Here is a 20,158-nt window from a genome sequence, read left to right on the forward strand (position 1 = left end):
ACTATATCAGCCTTCTGAGAACATGGAGTCAAATTCTCATCTCTCACCTCATCCTGGGGACCTCACACCACTACACCAGGGAGACCTTAGTGTGCTCCACCATTGCCTGAAAGGAAGGTCTAGTGAGGTGAGGGTGGGCCTCTTCTCCCAGGCAAACAGTATGAGAGGAAAAGGTCTCAAGGTGTTCTAGGGGAGAATCAGGTTGGACATAAGGAAGAATTTCTCCACAGAAAGCTTTGTTAAACATTGGAATGGACTGTTGAGTGAGGTGGTGGAGTCACCATCCCTAGGGGTGTTCAAGAAATGACTGGATGTGGTACTTAGTTCCAGCTGACAAGCTGGTGTTCCATCAAAGGTTGGATCTGACAATCTTGGAGGCCTTCTTGAACTTCAGTGATTCTGTAGGACATGGTTTTGCCAGGTGTGTTTCATGGACAAGCATGAACAAGCACAATGTCAGGAGCGGTGCATTAGGGTACTCTGCAAACAACATGCCTAACTTTGCCTCTGACTTTAGCCTGAAATCCTTCTCTGAGGCAAGACCAGCACTGGAGTCTGCAGACCTGGATGCTGAAGTATCTGCTGAGCTGACTGCACATACACAGAAAGAGCAGCTAAGAGGGCTCCAGGAACCAGATTTGCATGTGGCAAACTTCCTCCTGAGACGAGTAGCATGGGCGCATCTAAATAAAAATGTACCATAGTTGGGGCAGTTTAAAACAGATTCATTATGGAGGAAGAGCAAAGCACTTGAAAATTATTCACTGCCTGCCCAGGAGCCCGGTGGAACTATTTGAAAACCTAGGAAAAGGGAAGTTGCAGGTTTCACAGTTGAATCACAGTGGTTGTTAAGCACCTTGGAAGGAGTCAATGACAAGTACTCTCTGTGCTCTCATTTGTACTCTGGCCATAAGTAACTACTGAATGAAAGAGAGAGTGGGAGGGGAAGGGGTAGGAAATTTGACACCAAAACAACAGAAATAATTGTCAAAAGAGAATATATCTAGAAAAAAAAATTCTTTTCTCTTGGTACTTGGTGTTTCACTGTTTTTATAAATCATCTCCTGCTGTTTTGATCCTGATTTTTTTCCATACTTATGGGCCTTAACACCTCTTACCTAGTCCTTAGAAGACAGGAGCTCCTCAATAGAAATTAATTACTAAGTCCTGGTTTCTGATTGTGGGCTGTGGTAAAACTGAGGATGATGGAGCTCTGGTTTAGCACTCCTGGTCTTGCACCTAGTGTGTGACTTGGGCAGAATTTAGGTGTTCAAGCACAAGTTGTTGTAAAAGGCATCATAAGTATAGTTTGAGTGGATATCAGGGGAGGTACCTAATCTGGAGATGCCTTAACTTTTATTCTGAAAGTTCCATGGCTCTGGGTGGATGAAGAGCTGCTGGTTATTCTGGATTTTGTTCTACATGTTGCTGTGTTTTACTCACTTATTATTCAGTGTGAAATATTTCTGTGATTACCCTGTAACTGCTGGACTAAAAATATAACACTTTGGTGCCCTAGATCCCTCAATCATAGATGTTCACTCAAGCTTTCAATTCTGCAGAGACATAAACACACTAGTACCAATGGTAACCAGAAAAAATTACTCCCTTGTTCCCATTTTGTGTGTGGCAGCTCACACCTATAACACCCTTAAGGACTAGGTTCAGTTTTGCAAGTTAGGCCCCCTGTTATCAGGAGGATGAAGCAGAGTTTTGCTGTATGCTTTGCTAGAAAAGCTGCTGATGATAAATAGAAGTTATAGATTAAAGCCAAGGCATCTGTGTCTTTCTCATGAGATGAATGAACACTTCAATAAAACATATATGACATCTCAGTTTAATGAGGTTTGTAGGTGATAGATGAAACAAATATTTTTCTGAACTTAATTAGAAATAAAAAAAAAATCAGGAATCAGAAACTTTTGCTTTCTCAAATATTTAATTGATAATACCTGCAGGTATCTAAGCAACCTGTTTTCTGATGACAATGTGAAGAACAATTAACTAAAACCAAGAAGAAAACTCTTCTGCAGAGTTCTTGGAATAAAAGCAGCAAAATATAATTTGACATTTCTTATTTCTGCAAGAAACTTGATTGTTCAAAAAGAAGCAGCTGTTAATAGAAACTGATTATAATAATTTTTCTGCTCTCTTGTCCCTTAACGTACCTCTAAAGGTGAATTTGACTTGAGAATTCTGCTGCACAGGCGCACACCCATGACCCAGGTGCTCAAGTTTAGTCCCATGTTCAGGGCTATGTCCAGTGTAGCATGCACACAGCATCCAGCCTGTTACCTAAGAAGTGTAACAGTATCTGTCCCATCTCCTTTTCTACATCTTGTGGCAGAGACTTGCATTTCAAAGCAATCTACTTTAATCTAGATAGTACCAGGTATTATTAGGTAAGTAATCCTGCTACTTGGATATATTGTCATTTCCTTTCAGATAAAATCAAACAAAATACTAGATCTTAAAAAAAAATACTGATTGTAAATTTTGCTAAAAATTTAACTACTTGGGGAAAAACGTTTTAATTGGGCACAGCACTTGACTCCATCATTGTGTTAGAGTATTCAAATTTCCAGGCATTCTGAGTAGAATATAATTAAGCTGGGTAGGTTAAAACTTGGTTATCCTGAAAGCCAAGCGACACAGGAGTTATTTATAAGGCTGCTTGCGTTTTGGATCCTGAGCGATGCAGAGAGCAACACAATCTTCTGCTCTTTTCCAGCAGTACCTGGAAGAATTGAAAGAGAGATGATGCAATGTGTATAGAGGGAAATCAGAGACTCAAACCAACAAATGAAACATGGATGATATTGAAAAGGAGGAGCAGGCACTTTATCAGCTTCAGCCATGCTCTATAGCTTCGTTTCCCTTCTGGAAGCTATTTTCCTTTATGTTTATCACATGTGTCAAGGTTATCAAACAGCTGTATGCATCCTACTCCAGGAGGGAGAGCTGTGTTCTTAGCCTGAACCCCAAATCTTCCTGCATTGATGTTGATTAAGCCTGTTCTGATGCTTCTAGCAACTGCTGTGAGTTGTGAGTGCCTGTGGGTAGTTTCAGGCCATATATCTTTATACAGGGTCTTTTTCCCCCTTTTATTCTTTTTCTTTTTCCCCCTTTTTTTCTTTCTTTCTTTTTCCCCCTTTTTTTCTTTCTTTCTTTTTCCCCTTTTTTTTCTTTCTTTCTTTTTCCCCCTTTTTTTCTTTCTTTCTTTTTCCCCCTTTTTTTTCTTTCTTTTGCCCCCTTTTTTTTCTTTCTTTTGCCCCCTTTTTTTCTTTTGCCCCCTTTTTAGTTTTTTTTCTTTTTTCCCTTTTCTTTCCCCTCCTTCTTTCCCCTCATTCTTTTTCCTTTCTTTTTATTTATTTATTCTTATTTTTTTTTTATTTTCTTCAGCTTTTATCATAAGAGGTGAACTAGAATGAATGTCTGGCTTTTCCTCCTGAAAACACTTTTGCCCCGAGAAATAACAGAGGCTGTTGCAAATCCTGCATTCACAGATGCTGTGTTTCTGCACCAGTGAGGCCCAACACGGTGTGCACTGAATACACAGAATTTATGTGGCTGGAAGCTGGGGGATCACGCTCTGAGCCCCTGCTCATCTCTACTCACACAGACTGGGCACGGACAAGCAGGCTGTCACCAGCAGAGAGAGTCAGGGTTTTACCATCCATGGCAACAGTCGATGTGCCCTCCTGAAAGGAAAGAAGGCTTTTAGTTTTCCATGTCCTGTCCCCAGCAGAAAGAAAATGCTGCATGTACAGAAATCTGTCGTACTGAAAGAACACCTCAAACCTGTTCTGGTTCATGAGGTCTAGCTAAATATTCAGTTGATCTTGTCTGTCTAACACTATTATCATCAATAAAAATATGTTTCTTTGTTCATAAAAAATGAACTATCATAAAGCAGCAACCCATTGCCTGATTCTTGGGGTACACTGCCACCAATCTAAGCTAGCAGCCTACAAGTTGGTACAGCTCCAGAAATTACAGAGAGAATCTTCTGGAGTAGTTTAAGCTCCTCTCCTACTTTTCTGATTCTTCACAGCTTTTTAAGTCTTGAGGAGCAATTCACAAGTCAGCAGGGGGCTGACTGAAATTGCTGAGTCTCTCCATATTGGAATGCACTGGTTATTATCTTGTCAGGCACAGGAGACAGGTTCTTGCCAGCCACAAGGTCTTGATTCCACAGGCTGATGCAGTGTAAACAAATGTCCTTCAAGATTTTTTTTATTTCTTTGATTTCTTTAATTAGTATTTGATAGTCCCTGTGAATTTCAACAGAAGAGGAACTAATAGAAATATCTGCCTCCCAAGTTAGCCTGACTTGTGTAAGCAAAAATTAGCTTTTCTTTTTCTTTGGGTTGCATTCTAGAAGCAAGTTGAACAATGGACGTCTGGATCACCTATGGTTCTAATTTAGTATAAAAAAGTTTTCAGATTTTTTTATTAGCTTATTCTACTTGATTCCAGTTTGACTTTAGCATGAGGGCAAATGTTTCGAGGCAGAACTATAAGAGGTGATGTTGCTTTATTGCTTGAGCTGATATATTTACAGGATATAGCCTACGTAGTGTGCATTAAAATTCCCAACAAGGATGGATGCCAGTATCTCTGGCATCAACATACATGATGAGGAAAAAGAGGCTATTTTTATTGTGGCAGCACTTTACAGTTATTTTTCATTACAGTTTAAAGCTGAAAGGTGGTGCCTATTGGTGATCTTTTCTGTGAGAAGGAAGGGAATCATTCCAGTTTCTGTTGCTAGAAGGCTTTACTACTGTTCCGTCTGAACTTAAACATGAACTCATCAGTTAACAAGTGTGAATTGCCACATACCAGCTGCCATATCCAGATATCTGAATCCTTTTTACTTTTCTCAGTTGTTCCTGGTCCATAAGCTATAGCCTAAAAAAAAAAAGTAATGGCTTCATCCAAATGACCAAAATGCCCATATTCGTCTCCCAGCAGCATTTAAAACATTCTATTTTTAGAGGAGAATATTCATAGAAGATGACATTATTTTTACAGACATTAAAATTCACACTATGTTTGGTTTTCTCATATTGATTCCTACTGATAAAAAGGGAGCTGGTCACACCTGCCACTCCTTATGCTCCTCTGCATCCTTGCTTATCTACTCCTCCTGCCTCCTCCCACTCTCAGCTTTGCATCTATATGTTTCCTGCTTCTGTTCCTGGAACAGGCACTTCCTCCTCATGAACTCTGGGCTCTGTCAAGAGCCTGTTGAAGTAGAAAGGTTTCTTCCATTAACATTAAAAATTCTGCAGACAGGACTTAATCTTTGTCATTTTCTATCCCCTCTGTGCTCTTCCTGGCATTCCCACACTCTGTCACTTTGCTGTCAGCTGTATTGGGTTCTTTGGAGTGTGACTCCAAGTAATTCTGGGGAAGAATATGTTTTGTAAACATCACGTGTACAGCACAGATATCAAATGTTGACAGCTTCATTTAAACCCAAACTAGGCTGTGTTTGACTAAACTGTGAAGTGGAATGTTTTAGGGCAGCCCAGGCTCTCTGGTTCCTGTCCAGTTTTTCTTGTTTCCACTTTACATAGATGGAGGGGGAGGAAAAAAAAGTGTGTTTACACACACAGATTAGACTTGGACCACGAATGCTGCTCAAACACATAAAGAAGCTTGATTTGCAGCACACTCGTGCTTCTGATTTGGGAAATATGGAGAGAGGGACTGGGGAATTAATGAACTGTTTTACTCCCAAAGGAAATGAACAGAAATGCGGTTCAGGTTGACTCTGGACACGGAAGTAATGAAAAGAAAAAAGCCCCTGCCCTAAGCCAACCAAATCAATGGACAAAAGACAGGGGTGCATAACTTTGCTGGGGTGCCTAACTTTGTCTACTGACTTTATATTGATCCCAAGCCTGGATTCATTCATTCTGAGCAGTAGGCACCAATAATCTGTACATTTAAAAATATCTCTTTTTTTAATAGAGAAATGATACCCCCTTACCTCTGTTTCAAAGTTATCTCCAAACATACTCAAAGACTTTTTCTGTTTTATTTCACCACGATGGTCATTTAACCAGCTTGAGAAGGAAAATGGCTCCATAACAGAAGTGGAATTCAGTGGGAAAGGCATTTCTTTCAGGAGTTCATCTGTAAGCAAGGCAGAGGGCTATCAGTGACAGACCTTGTTCCCTTGGTCTTTGCAAACATTTTAATTGAGGGATCAATTTACAGACACTATCTAGCCAAAAGTTTTAATGGTTAGCAGTGTTATGGTCATTATCAGGACTTTTTGAGGTTGAAAGATGCATATGTTATTTGTGAGTCTTGATGGAGTCATCAAGACTCACAAATAACATATGCATCTTTCAATCTCAAAAAGTCTGACTACAAAGATGTCAGAACTGTGCATTCAAACAGTGTGCAATATCCTACCTACTTTTTCCTGGCATAGTCCTCATTCTCTTTCAGACCATCTTTTGGTCTGGTAAAATATGATGATGTGTCATCTCTGAGTCTTTGCTCACATCATATCCCTCTAAAAGAGGACTTGGGCCTATAGAATAAGGTTATTCTACATCTCTCACATAGTTAGTACTGGCTTCTATGTTTCTTCTTTATGCTTCTTCTCCCCTATGTTTTTAAATACACTGGCCACAGTGAATCAAACAGATTAGTACAACTTAAAATTTAATACAATGTATTTTTTGTGGAGTTCTTGGAGCGTGTCATGGCTTTGGTTTTGGTAGCTGGATTTAATTTCTAGTAATTCTCCTTCCTAAATAATTTGATTTAAAATAGCTGGAGGACTAATTGCAGTATAGCTGGCAAAATTCATGCTGCATGTTGCTGGTATATGAAATGAGCTTTAGTTATTTAGCAGCTCACAGGGAAGTGCAGAGACAGAGCAATTGCCTTGGTGATTCTGTGTAGTTTCTTCTGAGATATCATGGGAGAACACCCATTGAGTAATTTCAAGCAGTAATGCCAACCAAATGCTGGGAAAACTCCCTGGATGGTTTGGTCCCAAATGTATTGTGGTAATAAACCTGCAGCCAAATCTTAGTGCTAGGAATAGAACAGCTCTTTTTTTAAGTATTAATGTATTCATTATGCAATATTCTTTTGGTTCTGTTCTAATGCTGAATTTCACTGCTCTGCAGTGTTTTGAATGTAATATTTCAGTTTTTCATTGAAGACCATTTTGTACACAGCCTTTGAACAATATGTGGGAGGGTCAGGGTATGCAGTGTACTGAAGATGCTGTTTCTGCTCACAGGATCTCAATAAGCACTGGGTACAACCTTCTCCAGATAATCTGGGTGGGATCCTACCCCTTTTGTTGTAGAAACAAAATTTTGCTATTCAACTTTCTTTTCCATTATTTTGGGAGGTTCGAGTTGCTAACCCACTGTGGTCCCTTAACCTCACGTGTGCTGTGATTTTGTGATATTAAAATAATTATATTTTAAAAAATAATTTCTCTTGGAAATGCCTCTTTCAGGAAATTCTGAAAGTAATCTGAAGAAATCTGTAGCAAAAGAATACATTTATTGTTTGAAAATTTTCTTCTGCAGGTTTTTGTTTTTTAAAAAAAACTTCCTAGTTTTACATTATTTAACTCAAATATTTTAAACAACTTTTACTGAAAAGCAAACTTGTCCAGAGAAACTAAGAAGCACCAAAGTAAAAAGAAAGCCTTTACATTAGATTTATTTTTTCTGAACTTGTAAGCATTAACATGATCTATTCTTGAATGTTCTATATATTGTCTGATAACACTAAAATGCAATGTAAAGGTATTTGGTGATTTAGTTTTGGTCCTTCATTTTTCTCACTGTAATATGACTGCTTGGGGTTTTTTCCTTAATTTTCACAGGTTCATCAAACATCCTTTGGAGGTAATTAGGAACACATACACACTTTGTCCTTAAATTATGGATATGTGCAAATGAGATTTGAGTGAAAAATTGCTTTTTTGACTAGGGACTGATGTGAAACAAAGGTCTAAAATATTATTATATATGTTCAGACACAGCAGAGGAAGAAAAGAAAATTTATCAGAAATTTTATGAGAAAGTACTCGATGCAGCTGGTGTTCCAAAAGACATTAAAAGATTTTGTTCTATTAATAACAGAAATCTTTACCAGTTGTTTTTGGTTTATTTTGTTTTCAGATTAAAACTCATCATTTGAATTCAGAAAAGTTCATTGTAGTTTTGGAATACCAGAAAGTTACCCATTTGTAGACTTTCTACTAAAATGCATGTCCTAGTTGTGAGAGGTATATGGGGTTTTGGTGGTGGGCTGTTTATTTGTTTGCTTGCTTTTAAAGAAATAAAAGCATATGGGAGCTGGTAGGATAAGAGACAAATACTGAGATACCAAAAACTGAGATGTTGTGAGTATCCTGCTCAACTTGGGGAATATTTCTTCTCCACAGTTTAAGAATTCCAGCCTCAAGCTGACAAGTAAATTCAGATTTTATATGCTGGAGAATGCATAGCAAAAAGCTGAGTCTCAAGGATGGGCGTTGTGATGTTTTGTGCAAGGAGAATTATGAATGTTCCCCATGAGCTGCAAGGAACTTGGGGTAAAAAAAGAAATCCAAAGTACTTGTTTATATTTTGACCAAGAAGCAACACAAATCTAGAAATAAGAAGTCTAAGTTTGTAGTTTAACTTCTGTCTGTTATTCTCCATAAACAGAATTTCGCTATTTTCCTCTTTCTGCTGATCTCTGACTCCGGTTGCCCTGATCAGCTGGGACAACACTCAGGGGACAACAGCACAGAGTGATCTGTGCCTGCTCAGGGCCAGTGTAAGTGCAATGCATCCTGCACTTACTGCACTGCCCTTTCTTGCTTGTGATAAACAGCCACCATCTAACAGTTTATTTTGCTTTCAAGTGAAGGTGGGATTTTCTTTATTTAGACTTTCAGTTCCTCAGTTCAGAGCTCTTTTTTTTGACACTTGTCTTATCAGCAGGCCCAGGCCTGTGATGGGGTATTGGCTTAATACTATCTTTGATGTTAATGGCACTTGCTCAGTGACAGCATAATGGCCTTTGAAAGCTGTGCCTGCATGGAATTAAGCTTTTAGTGTGACCTGCTATGATGACTTGATTATCTGTTACTGCAGAACAAATGAGAGAGTGCTGTGGTGATGAGGTACGTGACAGATGTGTGACATTATCAATAGACTGCTTGGCTGAGTCCTTATGTAACCCTGATGCTGATCCCTTGCATGATGCCAAGAGCTGTAGGTGTTCTAATGCTTGTGAACTTGAGCTAACAAGCTACAATGAAGAGGATCTAACCTCTTGCAGTTCCACACATATTGGAGTCGAAGCCTGGTGCTACTAAAGGAACTGAGTATTTCTAATCAGGCTAATGGCTTATATTTAGATATTGTTGCATATATTTCTGTTTAGCCTGTACATTTGCTTTCAACTCAGTATCTGCGGAAGTGCAAGCCTGTGTTCCTGGAGTTCTGTTCTAGCAATACTGTGAGACAAGGAGACAACATGTTTAAAGATGGGAAAAGTAAAAATATGCCAGCAAAATGCAAGAAAATGGCACTTCTAAGCTAGACAGCTAATAGTCTGGTGTAGGTTTTTCCAAGTAATATAACACTATGTGGAACATCAAATCTAATATTTTCTTACATTTTCAGACATCCATTTAAAGGCTCAATACTGAAGTCCATTTCTGCAGATCATTACTATTAAAAATTTATATCACAGTTCTTTATGGGATTATAGCTTTTTTCAGATTTTAATTACAATGTGATGATATCATGTTAAGCTGAAAAAATGTCATGTTTACAGAATGAGTTTTTAAATATTTAAAAAAGGAAATTACAGGTTTTAGAGGACCTTGACTTCAGTTAAACAGTATTGAACTGTACTGAAACTGTGAATATTAAACTGGGCAAAGAAGGGGAGAACAGCCTTTGAGAAAAGAGCAAGTTGGATGTACAGGTAGTTACAACCTCAGCAGAGACTATCTAAAGAAGAGTCTGAGCTTGCTGGGAGTGCTGTGTTTCTGATGCAGTAAAGAGAACAGGTAAAGAAGGCTGACAGTGACCTACCAGGAGCATGTGGCTGATCTGCTTAATTCATATGTAACCTGGAAGGCTTCCCTTCCCTTCCCTTCCCTTCCCTTCCCTTCCCTTCCCTTCCCTTCCCTCCCCTTCCCTTCCCTTCCCTTCCCTTCCCCCTCCCCTCCCCTCCCCTTCCCTTCGCTTGTGATGCCTCTAAGCTTTCCTGTCAAGAAATCAAACCATGTCATTCTCCTGAGCCCTACTATCCCCAAGCTCTTCTCATAGCTCTCATTTCTTCAAGATTTGTTCAAAGGAAAAGAGCAATAAAGCACTTGAAATATATCAAAATAAGGTCAAAAGATTGCATGTTGGCTTTATGAAGAACTGTATCTTTCAGTGATGTGTCACCCTTCACTTGTAGACAAAGCATTCTAGATGGAACAAGGTTCAAATCGTTAAATCCCCATATATTCTTACTAATTATCCCACCATCCTGAGGTGCTGTGCTGCCTCAGTCTGTCCCTACATGCTGTGCCCCATCTCCATGCAAGGATGTGACACAGTCCATGACAAATGGTTTCCCCCCCTATAGCATCACAAGACATCATTCAAAGTGGAGTAATTGAATCTTCTTTGTTTTTTCATCCTTTAACTGTAGTGTCAAATGGCCCAGACTACTCGTGAATTATTTTTAAATTATGTATTAATTTTTCTGCACGCTTTCTAATAATCATTTCCACGTCTTCAATACTATATCATAATGAATAATTCCAGTGATAGAGTTTTGCAGCATTTCACATTTAATTGCCAATGCCAGTAATAACACATTCCCTAGGATGTTTTTCCCATATGTGCCTACCTAATTTCTATGAAAAAGTCTGTTTTATTCTCCAAGTTAACAGAAATGTCAATGAGACTAGTAGGATTTTAATACCTCTGCAAATAAAACCTGTGAAATGTGGGACATAATTTCAGACATCTGGGTTTAAGCCCAGTCCATACAAAAACCCAGAGTGAAAGCACTGAAAGTGACTGATTACTCTGAGGGTTGTTGGTTCATTTTCCTGTTGTGGAATATAGATGCAGAAGCATTTAGTTGAAAATACAGTACTCACTTGGTGCAACCATACATTTCCCTGTGTAACTGTATTCTTTTTTTGTAGCATGTCCTGAGAATTTTCATGACTGCTAATTTATGACTTGTCCGTGTAATTATTTCTAGGCAGATTTTTCTTTGTGTCATTAAATCTATGCTAGAAACTGAACAAGCCTTTTTTTCCTAATTGAAACGAAGAAGTTTGAGAAAAGCTTTGAAAAATATTTTTGTAATAAAGAAATATAGCTTTTTCAAAAGGAGATGTCATCAGCCAGAAGGAAAGGAACAAATTAAACAAAAAAAAAAAAAGTTACTATTATGGCCATAATTTTTTAAAGGTTTTTCATTATCTAGCTAGGTTATTGTAATTAAGAATGATAAATTGGATTGAGAAATGCTGTCCACTCATCCAATCCTAACATAAAGAATCTTAATTCTGTTTCTGAATCTGCCTTTTATAACTCAGGGCATTTCATTAAGCCTCTTTGTATGTAACTTCAGTTTGCATAGAATGGGAATAGAATACTTCATTATAACAAAAGTTGAGACCTCACTCTCTTGGTGAGACAAGGATTTTTACAGCATGTGTGAGCTATTACCACTAAATAGCCTTAGAAACACTAGTGAAAATGTCAGACAAACTCCATTAGTGAGTCTTCTGTTTCAGATGTTGCTGTCTGGGGAGCATTTAAGAATGTAAGGAAGAAAGAAGCTACTTTATTAGAGAGGACATACCTGCTGTGAAACTGCTGAGCTTTATAGCTCTTAAATATTTCTTATTTGTTTCACAAAAGTCTGAATAGAAAGGAAAACAACACTATAGGGCATTTCTTCCTATTGCCATGATAGGTTTATTGTGTACATTATGCACTGTAGGTATGTATAGATCAGTAGTGGCTTGGTTCATGTGGTGAAGCATCAGGAGAGCTCCCAGAGCCTGTAGTTTATGTTCTGCCCCTCTATGAGGAGGCTCACTTGAGAATATTGTGGGAGAAGCAGATTTATTCCTGAAGACTTTCTTGGGGTTTTTTTTTGATGTTGTCTTTAGCAGCTCTGGGCTCTGAGAGCCTAAGGAACCTTTTGGCTCCAGAGAATGTGCAGTCTGCAGTCCTGAGTCTTGGATGATCCACTGTAGTTTGGAACTAAAAAAACTCAGTAAAGTTTTCATATGGAAAATTATAGCAGCTCTACTCCAGACATTGTGATCCTTCTTTATTTCTGCATTAAATATTGCTGACTTAGGTTGGTCTGTCTGAGTAGCTCATTTTCATTATGAGCTCTGTACTCATTAGGGACTCCTCATTTAAATATGAGAGGAGAGGAAATAGATGAAATGTGAGAGGTAACATGCTCATAAGAATTGAAGGAGTTTATTATATGGCTGTATCCTCTTCTTCCACCTACATATCCTTTGCAGTTTGGGTGCAGATTGAGGACTGATATCAACATGACTTGGATATTACTTAAATGATTGCCTATGACAGGCTGAAGATGAATAATGTGTTTATATGGTCATCTTTGCCAGAAGAGAGTAATGAGGATGGTAGAGAAAAGGGGAAGATTCAAGTTGTTGATAAAAGTTACAGAGATGGTGTTGTGGGGAACTGTACAATTTTGATGGGTCTAGACAGTTTAAAATTATTTGGTCTCTGTATTGGTTAGTCCTTAATAGGATATTCCTTAATATCTAAATGCTCATATACTGTTTTTTCTAAATACAAGTACTCAGAGCAGAAAGGAGTACCATGTTATAGAAGAGAAGGAGTGATCTATTTAGGTGTGTTGGAAGTCCTTCAAGATGAGAGTAAAGAGAATCAAATAGTCAATTTTGTAAACAGATACACAGCAAATAAATTTTATGTTCAAAATTAGAATTCTTATTTGGGAAAAAAATACCACAGAGACAGTATCTTTAGAATTATTTCAATGTACTGAAAACAGAAAGGCACAAATGTTTATACAGTTATTTGAAGTTCAAAACATGGCCTTGTATTTGCTCTAGTGCAACTGTAGACAGAATTTATTTCTGCAGGTTTTTAGTCTTCTGAAGTAGTTTTAATTGAATTAACATTGCCAACTAGCCAGTTAACTGAAAAGGAAGAAGAAAAATAGAAGAAAAAATATCTGCTTGTTTTTATATATCAGTGAAACAAGACTGAGCAGCAAATATTGTCTATGGAGGTTCACTGGATTAGCTACAGAGGACAACCACACAGAAGCTGATTTTTATAGTGCTGAACTTACCCTTGTAACTTTTTTAGCACTGCTGAGACCACAGAACATTTACAGAGCATGCCCTAGGCTCATTGGTAACCCCTGCTCCACTGACTGAAGAAAATAGCTATTTCTTCATGCTCATTCAGTTGCTTAGGTCTTGTTTGCTCTGAACCACAAACATAAAACTGCACTGTATTCTAACTATCTTGTACTAACAAGATTCCTAATCTAGACTGAAAATTACCCTAGATGCACCAAAAATCAATGAAACTTTTTCTAGTGAAGTCACTACAGGACTGGTTTTTACATTACATATCTGAATGTTCAATCACGATAAAGCTTGTTTGGGAAATAAAATTTCATTGATAATCAGAAGCAGAGTAGTTTGGATAAACAAATTCCTGACCTTCTACCTATACCATTAATGTTCATGAGGTTCATTTTCAAACACACCTAACTGTAGAAAAAAATTTTATTGCAGTTTTTTCTCCATCAAATTACTCCTAAAAAAAGTCTGGATTATTTCAGGCATGGCAGGTAAAGCTTTGGAGCTTCTGGTTACTGCTGCAAAGAATATTTAACCATCACTCTTTATTAGAACTGAGGGTCTCTGTCTGAACTAGAGTCTTCTCTTGACTAGAAAAGTGGGGTGAAATTGTTACATTGGGGATAATCTTGCTCTCAGGCTGATTGAACTGAAAGTAGCAAGGCTTGTTTTGATAACTATGATTCCTCATGTCAAAAAATATGACAAGTAACCCAAACCAGCCCATCTTGAGGGTTCCCTGTACAGCCTATATCCTAAAAATATTCGCCCTTTTTGATAAAAAAAGGGGAGAGTATTCTCTTAATTTCTGCACATGGAAACAAAAGAGTCTCGTAATAAAATACAAAACAGTTCCAGAGAGGATGCCTCAAGTAGGGATTGCATGCAATATATATTTCTGATTATATTTTTCCTGATTTAAGTCCCTTTTCTTCTGTGTCTTCATATACTCTGATTGCCCTGCTTTCAGAGGGACTTTCCCTGCTTTTGGCTAAGCCAGAAACCATAAATAAATCAAGAAAAGGTCTGGATTTAGGGTTGGGGTTTTTTTTGAGGGGGGGGTGTCTTTTTTTTTGCTTTTTTAAAACCCATTGGAGAGCTTGATTGATTCCATTTACAGCTTTCCTTTATAAGTGAGCTGCAATCCAGGATTTCTTTTAAGATGTTTTTCCTCAATTTTATTCCATTTCTCTCTAAGAAGGTGAGGCAATAGTTCAGGCTTATGTGGAGAGGAACCTGAGAGTGCTTCAGCTGGCACTTTTAAATTGAGGTGAATCTGGATTTTCAGAAGAGAAACTGAAAAAAAGGGCTGAAACTCCATCCTCTGCATAAGCCAGCTCAAATGATGTTGAGATAGGTATTGAGTGAAATATCATGACAACTGGTGGTAGCTTGTTATGTGTTACAAATGTCATGCTGGTTGCTGAACTCTCCTTATGGAAAAAAAAAAGAAAATTAAAAAAATAATGAGAGCTGAATAAATCCAAAGCATTATTTTTATATCAACTGGATATGCCTTCAGAGTGAACATATTACCAGCTTAATTCTATCTCAGTCAAACTGTTTGTGGATATTTTTTTTTTAACACTGTCAGTCTCATTGAGAGTTACAGGAGCTATGAACTAAAACTTTTGTAACTAAAAATGTGGGGTGTTTTCCTCATGCATAAGATATCACTGAGATATTGAGTTAGTTATTGTCAAACCTGAAAATTGGAAAAAGGGAGCTGTTCCCCAGGCTGCAAACCTGCCAGGTAAATTACAAGGAAATAGCTTCTGTACTAAATTTTTCAATAACAGTTTCTCAGAATTACTTGTTTAAAAAAAGGTGTCAGGATGCATTGTAGCTTCTGATTGATTGTCAGGTTTGTTCTTTAGCCCTAATCTTCTGCAAAATTATCAAAAATATAAATCTTTAATGTTATTTGTTTCTGACATTATTAATTTGTTACTGACATTTAAACTCTTAGCCTGGTGAGGGATGCTTACTGCAAATCCCTGTATTGAACAAGGATATTAAGCATGATATGGTATTTTTTTTATTACAGCAGCATCTAGAGGCTTCATTTGAAATTATATTTCCTCTGCTAATCACTGTATGAAGACACAGTGAGGCAGTACCTGCACTATAGCTCTCACACATTCCATGCAAAAAAAACCCCAAACAAACCAACGCACCAAAACCCAAACACTGGTGACATGTTCAGACTAAAACAGATTTGGACAGTGCATAGAAATAATAGTAAGATCTTGGAGACAACCCCATTTTATTGATAAGAAACATGGAGCCTTTCCCTGAGAATGACATTCCCCAGTCAGTGAAAGAACCAATGCCTAAAGCTGGTTCGGCAAAGTTTTCATTCAGGGTTCCTGACTGCTTTGCCACTTTCTGACTGCAAGGGATTTAAGCTTTCTATCCCATAGAGAAGACTCTTTAAACTTCATGTTGGCAACAGTGTTTTAGTTAATTATTTTTAAGAACATTGATATTAAGACAAAAACAGCTTAACCCAATTTTAGGATTTCAGTAAGAGCTTTGTTCTGTTGTTGGTTGAGATGGCAGACTGACTTTTTAATGGTGACTATCAATGGAACAGATGTGGAAATAACATTTCCCTGAAACTTTTCTCTCTCTTAGAGTAATTCATAACAATCATCTTAAGATGTTTAGGAATTGATGTGCAGATTAAGGACAGCTGGTTCCAAAAACCTTTCGGAGAGGGGAAACTAACATTTCTCTTGTGACAAGAGCTATGGAATTCAAATTTTAAGTGTGACTGGAAGATGGCATTCAAGTTGGCCATGAGGTCAAGAGTAGCATAGCTGGGTGCAGTGCACCTGAGCTATACATACATTTCTTGGTTGGTGCAGGATGTCCCTCAGTTGCCAGCAAAGATGAGACAGATTTGAAAGAACAAACCTAGCTGAGCAGTGGGAATGGCTGAGCTGGTAGCATTTGGCTAACTGGTGTAGGAGCTCTCCAGGAAGGAATCTCAGGCTCTCCTAGAGATTACACAGGCAGCTTCTGCTGCTCTTATGATGATTTTCCATGTTTCAATTAAGAACCTTGAAATGTCATGGAGACTTTCCAGGTAGTTCTTGTAGGAGAACTGACCAGGCTGCACCTAACTAAAGCACTTCCAAATAGTCTATAGAGCCTGCTCCTGCAGGCACACAAATGGTTGCATAGTGTGGTCTTTTGTACATAATTAAGATGTAAGGGTGATATTTTGGGCATAGTTTATGTTTTTAATGGCAATGGATCGTGCATATGCTGGGTGCTCATTTAAAGCTGTGGTCCAACAGGATTGCAAGATTTCAGCAAAACAAATTTCCTACTGAAGGTGCTGTTGCAAGATTCCTGCAACTGAGGCTTTTGTTGCCATGCAGAAAGGCACCATCTTGTTTGAGAGATCTGACTCTTAAAGCCAAAACCAATAACTCTGCTTTCTAGAAGTCACTTTCTCTGTCCTATGTCTCTTTCCATCAGATTTAAGTGGAGTTACAACTGGAGTATCTGTTCCAGTGTGGAATTTTGCAATCACTATCCACAACAGAGACAAAATAAAAAATGTGGCAAGACAGCATGGAAATAAAATGTTAAACAGATCAGACCCTATGGGAACTAAAATCATCTAGGTTTCCCAAGAGTAGATCACAGCTGTAGGTAGAGGAGTACAAATAGGTATAAAGTGTATTAATTCTACTTGTAAAAATCACTTTATGGGCTGTCAGAAGTGAATTTTTGTTAGTATAAGACTTGAAAGGCATGTAAGGATAGAGATACTAGCATTTCACATTAATATAATTATCTGATAAGTGGTTATGATGGCATCACATGACCAAGCAAGATGCTGTTGGCAATCATTTATATGGAATTTCCTTGTGGTCATGGTAATGAAAGGAATTGCTTCCCAAAAATAACTTTAATTTACACAACCAGAAAGAAAAACAGATACTTATTTTATATGGTGAGAATCATTGCTCTTCAATCAGCAACTGTTCTAATTCTGAAATTAATTTGTATTACCTGGGTTTGGTTTTCCAGTTTTATATTGCCTTGAATTGAAAAACCTGCAATAATGAACATTTAAATAGAAGTGAAAAAGTTATGTTCTGTAGGTTAACAAAGACTAAGCAGTAACACTGGCCAGTAAGTTTTGTGCTGATTATCCTCAGATACTATCACATCTATGCAAGACTTTATCTATTTTAGTGATAGAGGATTTGTCTGAAGGTCCTACAAAATTAATGTTACTAAACACTTCCCTTGTTCACCTTTAGTAACCATTTAAAAACTGATTAGTTAATGACATTCATATGTTTCTTAGAAAGCAGCTCTCTACCAAATTTGCCAGAGTCCTAATCATGCATAAATAATATAAATTTAAAGTATTTAGATTAAAGCAACAGTGAAAAAAAGCCTTAAAGCAGTTCAGTGATTCACCTTGATAACCTAGCATTAGTCAGTGACAATTTTTCACACAGTTCTTTTTGCACTTAGAAGCAGTGTGCCACAGTTCTGTGAACAGTTTACTGGTTCAAAAAAGTGTGCTCCAGATGGATGTGTGAAATACCTGATTTCTCTTTTTTTAAAATCTGATTTGATGAATTTGGGGCATACAAGACATGATTAAAAATTTATAGAGCAGCAATTAAATATTAACAAGTGTATGTAAAATGCAGCATAAATAGCAAATTAATGACATAAGCCACAGACTGACAAAGATCTACAATATAATTTCAATTATTTAAAAAATTTACAAAGGAAAAAGCTTACTCTTGAATTATTGGTATAAGTTGAGTGCCGAGATCTTCACAGTGAAACCATTTTTCAAAGAGGACATCAGTTGATTCTCCAACATAGTATCTGATAAAGTACACACATTAGTCAATCCTTTTACTAAATACTGATCAGGTAGTTTCAGTGTTTTGAAGAAAATAGCCACTTGATGTGTAAGAGCAACTTATTGTCAAGCCTGGTGTGCTTCATTCTGAGGAATGGTTATTTGGGAAAGGTTTCTGTTTCCCTGGTTAGGTGACTTGGTGGTGAGGTGCCTTGTAGTTCTGTTGATCAATCACAACTCACCAAATTCCTTCCCTGATTTCATCCTGGAAATGACTGCAGCCATAATCTCTTGGGACCAATAACTTTCACCTTGGATAAAAAAACCTGAACTATAAAAAAACCTGAACTAAATACCATTTCCAGTAACTGCTTCCATGCAGCTATGTCATAAATACCCAGATTTGATTAAGTCGGCTTACTTAATGCCCATGCATGGGCTGATGAGAAAACAAGGTGGCTTATGGACTTGTTAGTGAAAAATAGATGGTTTTCAGCTATACAGATTTGGGAAGTGCTTGAGTCGCCCCTCTGAAGAGGAATTTAGTGTTTGCATTATTTTCTTGTCTTAACAAATAAATAAATTTTGGTGAGGTCAAGTCAAGGTTGCCATATGAAATCAAGCTATGGAACAGCAAATACAGGATTTACACTCAGATTTTTAAAAGACTGCAAAAAATGGCAAGGAATGATGCTCCATTCCTGTCACTCACACCGTAAATGTTTTTAAAAAGGTCCCATGTGTCTTTTAGGTTAAAGTTATTGCAATGTGTGTCTGAAGACGAAAACAAAACTTAGGTAATTATCCTGTGCATATCTGTATGTTCATATCTGTCTTAGGTATCAATACACATACTGTCCACAAATTTTCTGAGAGCTCCCTGGCTCCTCGTGTTTGCAAAAAGAGGATACACTGAAGAGAATAAAAGTATTCTCTTCGATTAGAGAATACTATATTCTCTAATATATATAGTATATTATAGATATACTATAATCTATATAGTATATAGATTATATACTATAGTATATAGATTATATTATAGAAATATAATATAGAAATATAGAATAGAATATAGAAATATAGAAAAAGCTGTGTTGCCAGCACAAACTCTGAACACAGACAATCTACAGAGAAAGGAGATGCTAAATATATCTTGTTTGGTACAAATAAAGTATCTGGCAATATGACTAACATCAAACTTATTCGGTTTTGTACTTATTTGCCATGGAATTAAGATTAGCTAGATGATTTTTCTCGTAGCACAAGACACGTAATCATTACTTAGGCTGGAACACTGGGGCAGGCTACTTATTCTTCACTTGCGCAGTAATCAGCATGCTGGGGGCTCTGATTTATGACTATGGTTTGTAGACATGATAAATAATGGAACAGTAACACAGTTCTATTAGACTTTGAGTCAGCATACTTCAAAGTGCATTATGATTTCCTCTTGTGCAGTCTTTGCTGCAGGTGGCTGGTATTGAAAAAAGTAAGAGAACATTAGGGGTTCTGGTTGTAAATTCCCCATCTCTCCCAGGAGCACACAGAGGGAATGTAGGGTTCAAAAGCATGACAAGATTGATCACTTCCAAAACTTCAGATATCTTTATTCACCACATCAGTGTGAACACAAGGGCACTAAAAACGCCTGATTTATTTTCAAGCATCTGATTAGATACTTTTAATTGAGGATGTGTTAATTTCCACCTGCAAGCCATAAGGCAGCTTTCAGTTTAGGCTCTCCACACGAGCATGCCTATACTGGAGTGCAAATCTTTAGATCAGCCTGGATCCCTAAAAAGGCATTCAGCATTTCTCATACCAATCACAGACATCACATGATAGGTTGTTTTACTTTAAGTGAAGTTTCCTTTACTTTAGTACTTAAGTTCTTTTTTTACTATTTTGTTCTT

General features: G+C 37.5%; 1 protein-coding gene across 1 annotated transcript in view; it reads right to left on the bottom strand.

Moving 5' to 3' along the window:
• Positions 1-2,658: 2,658 nt before the first annotated feature.
• Positions 2,659-20,158, bottom strand: part of HAAO (3-hydroxyanthranilate 3,4-dioxygenase) — a 33,182-nt gene continuing 15,682 nt past the window's right edge. The window contains exons 5-10 of the mRNA XM_054280462.1: positions 18,179-18,268; positions 17,429-17,472; positions 6,002-6,147; positions 4,846-4,914; positions 3,619-3,701; positions 2,659-2,737 (exon numbers count right to left, since the gene is read on the bottom strand). Of these exons, the coding sequence (XP_054136437.1) occupies positions 2,659-2,737; positions 3,619-3,701; positions 4,846-4,914; positions 6,002-6,147; positions 17,429-17,472; positions 18,179-18,268 (511 nt within the window). The remainder of the gene's footprint in view (positions 2,738-3,618; positions 3,702-4,845; positions 4,915-6,001; positions 6,148-17,428; positions 17,473-18,178; positions 18,269-20,158) is intronic.

The sequence above is a fragment of the Melozone crissalis genome, unplaced genomic scaffold (assembly GCF_028551555.1).
Source record: "Melozone crissalis strain CALT ecotype California unplaced genomic scaffold, PUWL_Pcris_2 ptg000027l_1, whole genome shotgun sequence".
In the NCBI taxonomy this organism is placed as follows: Eukaryota; Metazoa; Chordata; class Aves; order Passeriformes; family Passerellidae; genus Melozone; species Melozone crissalis.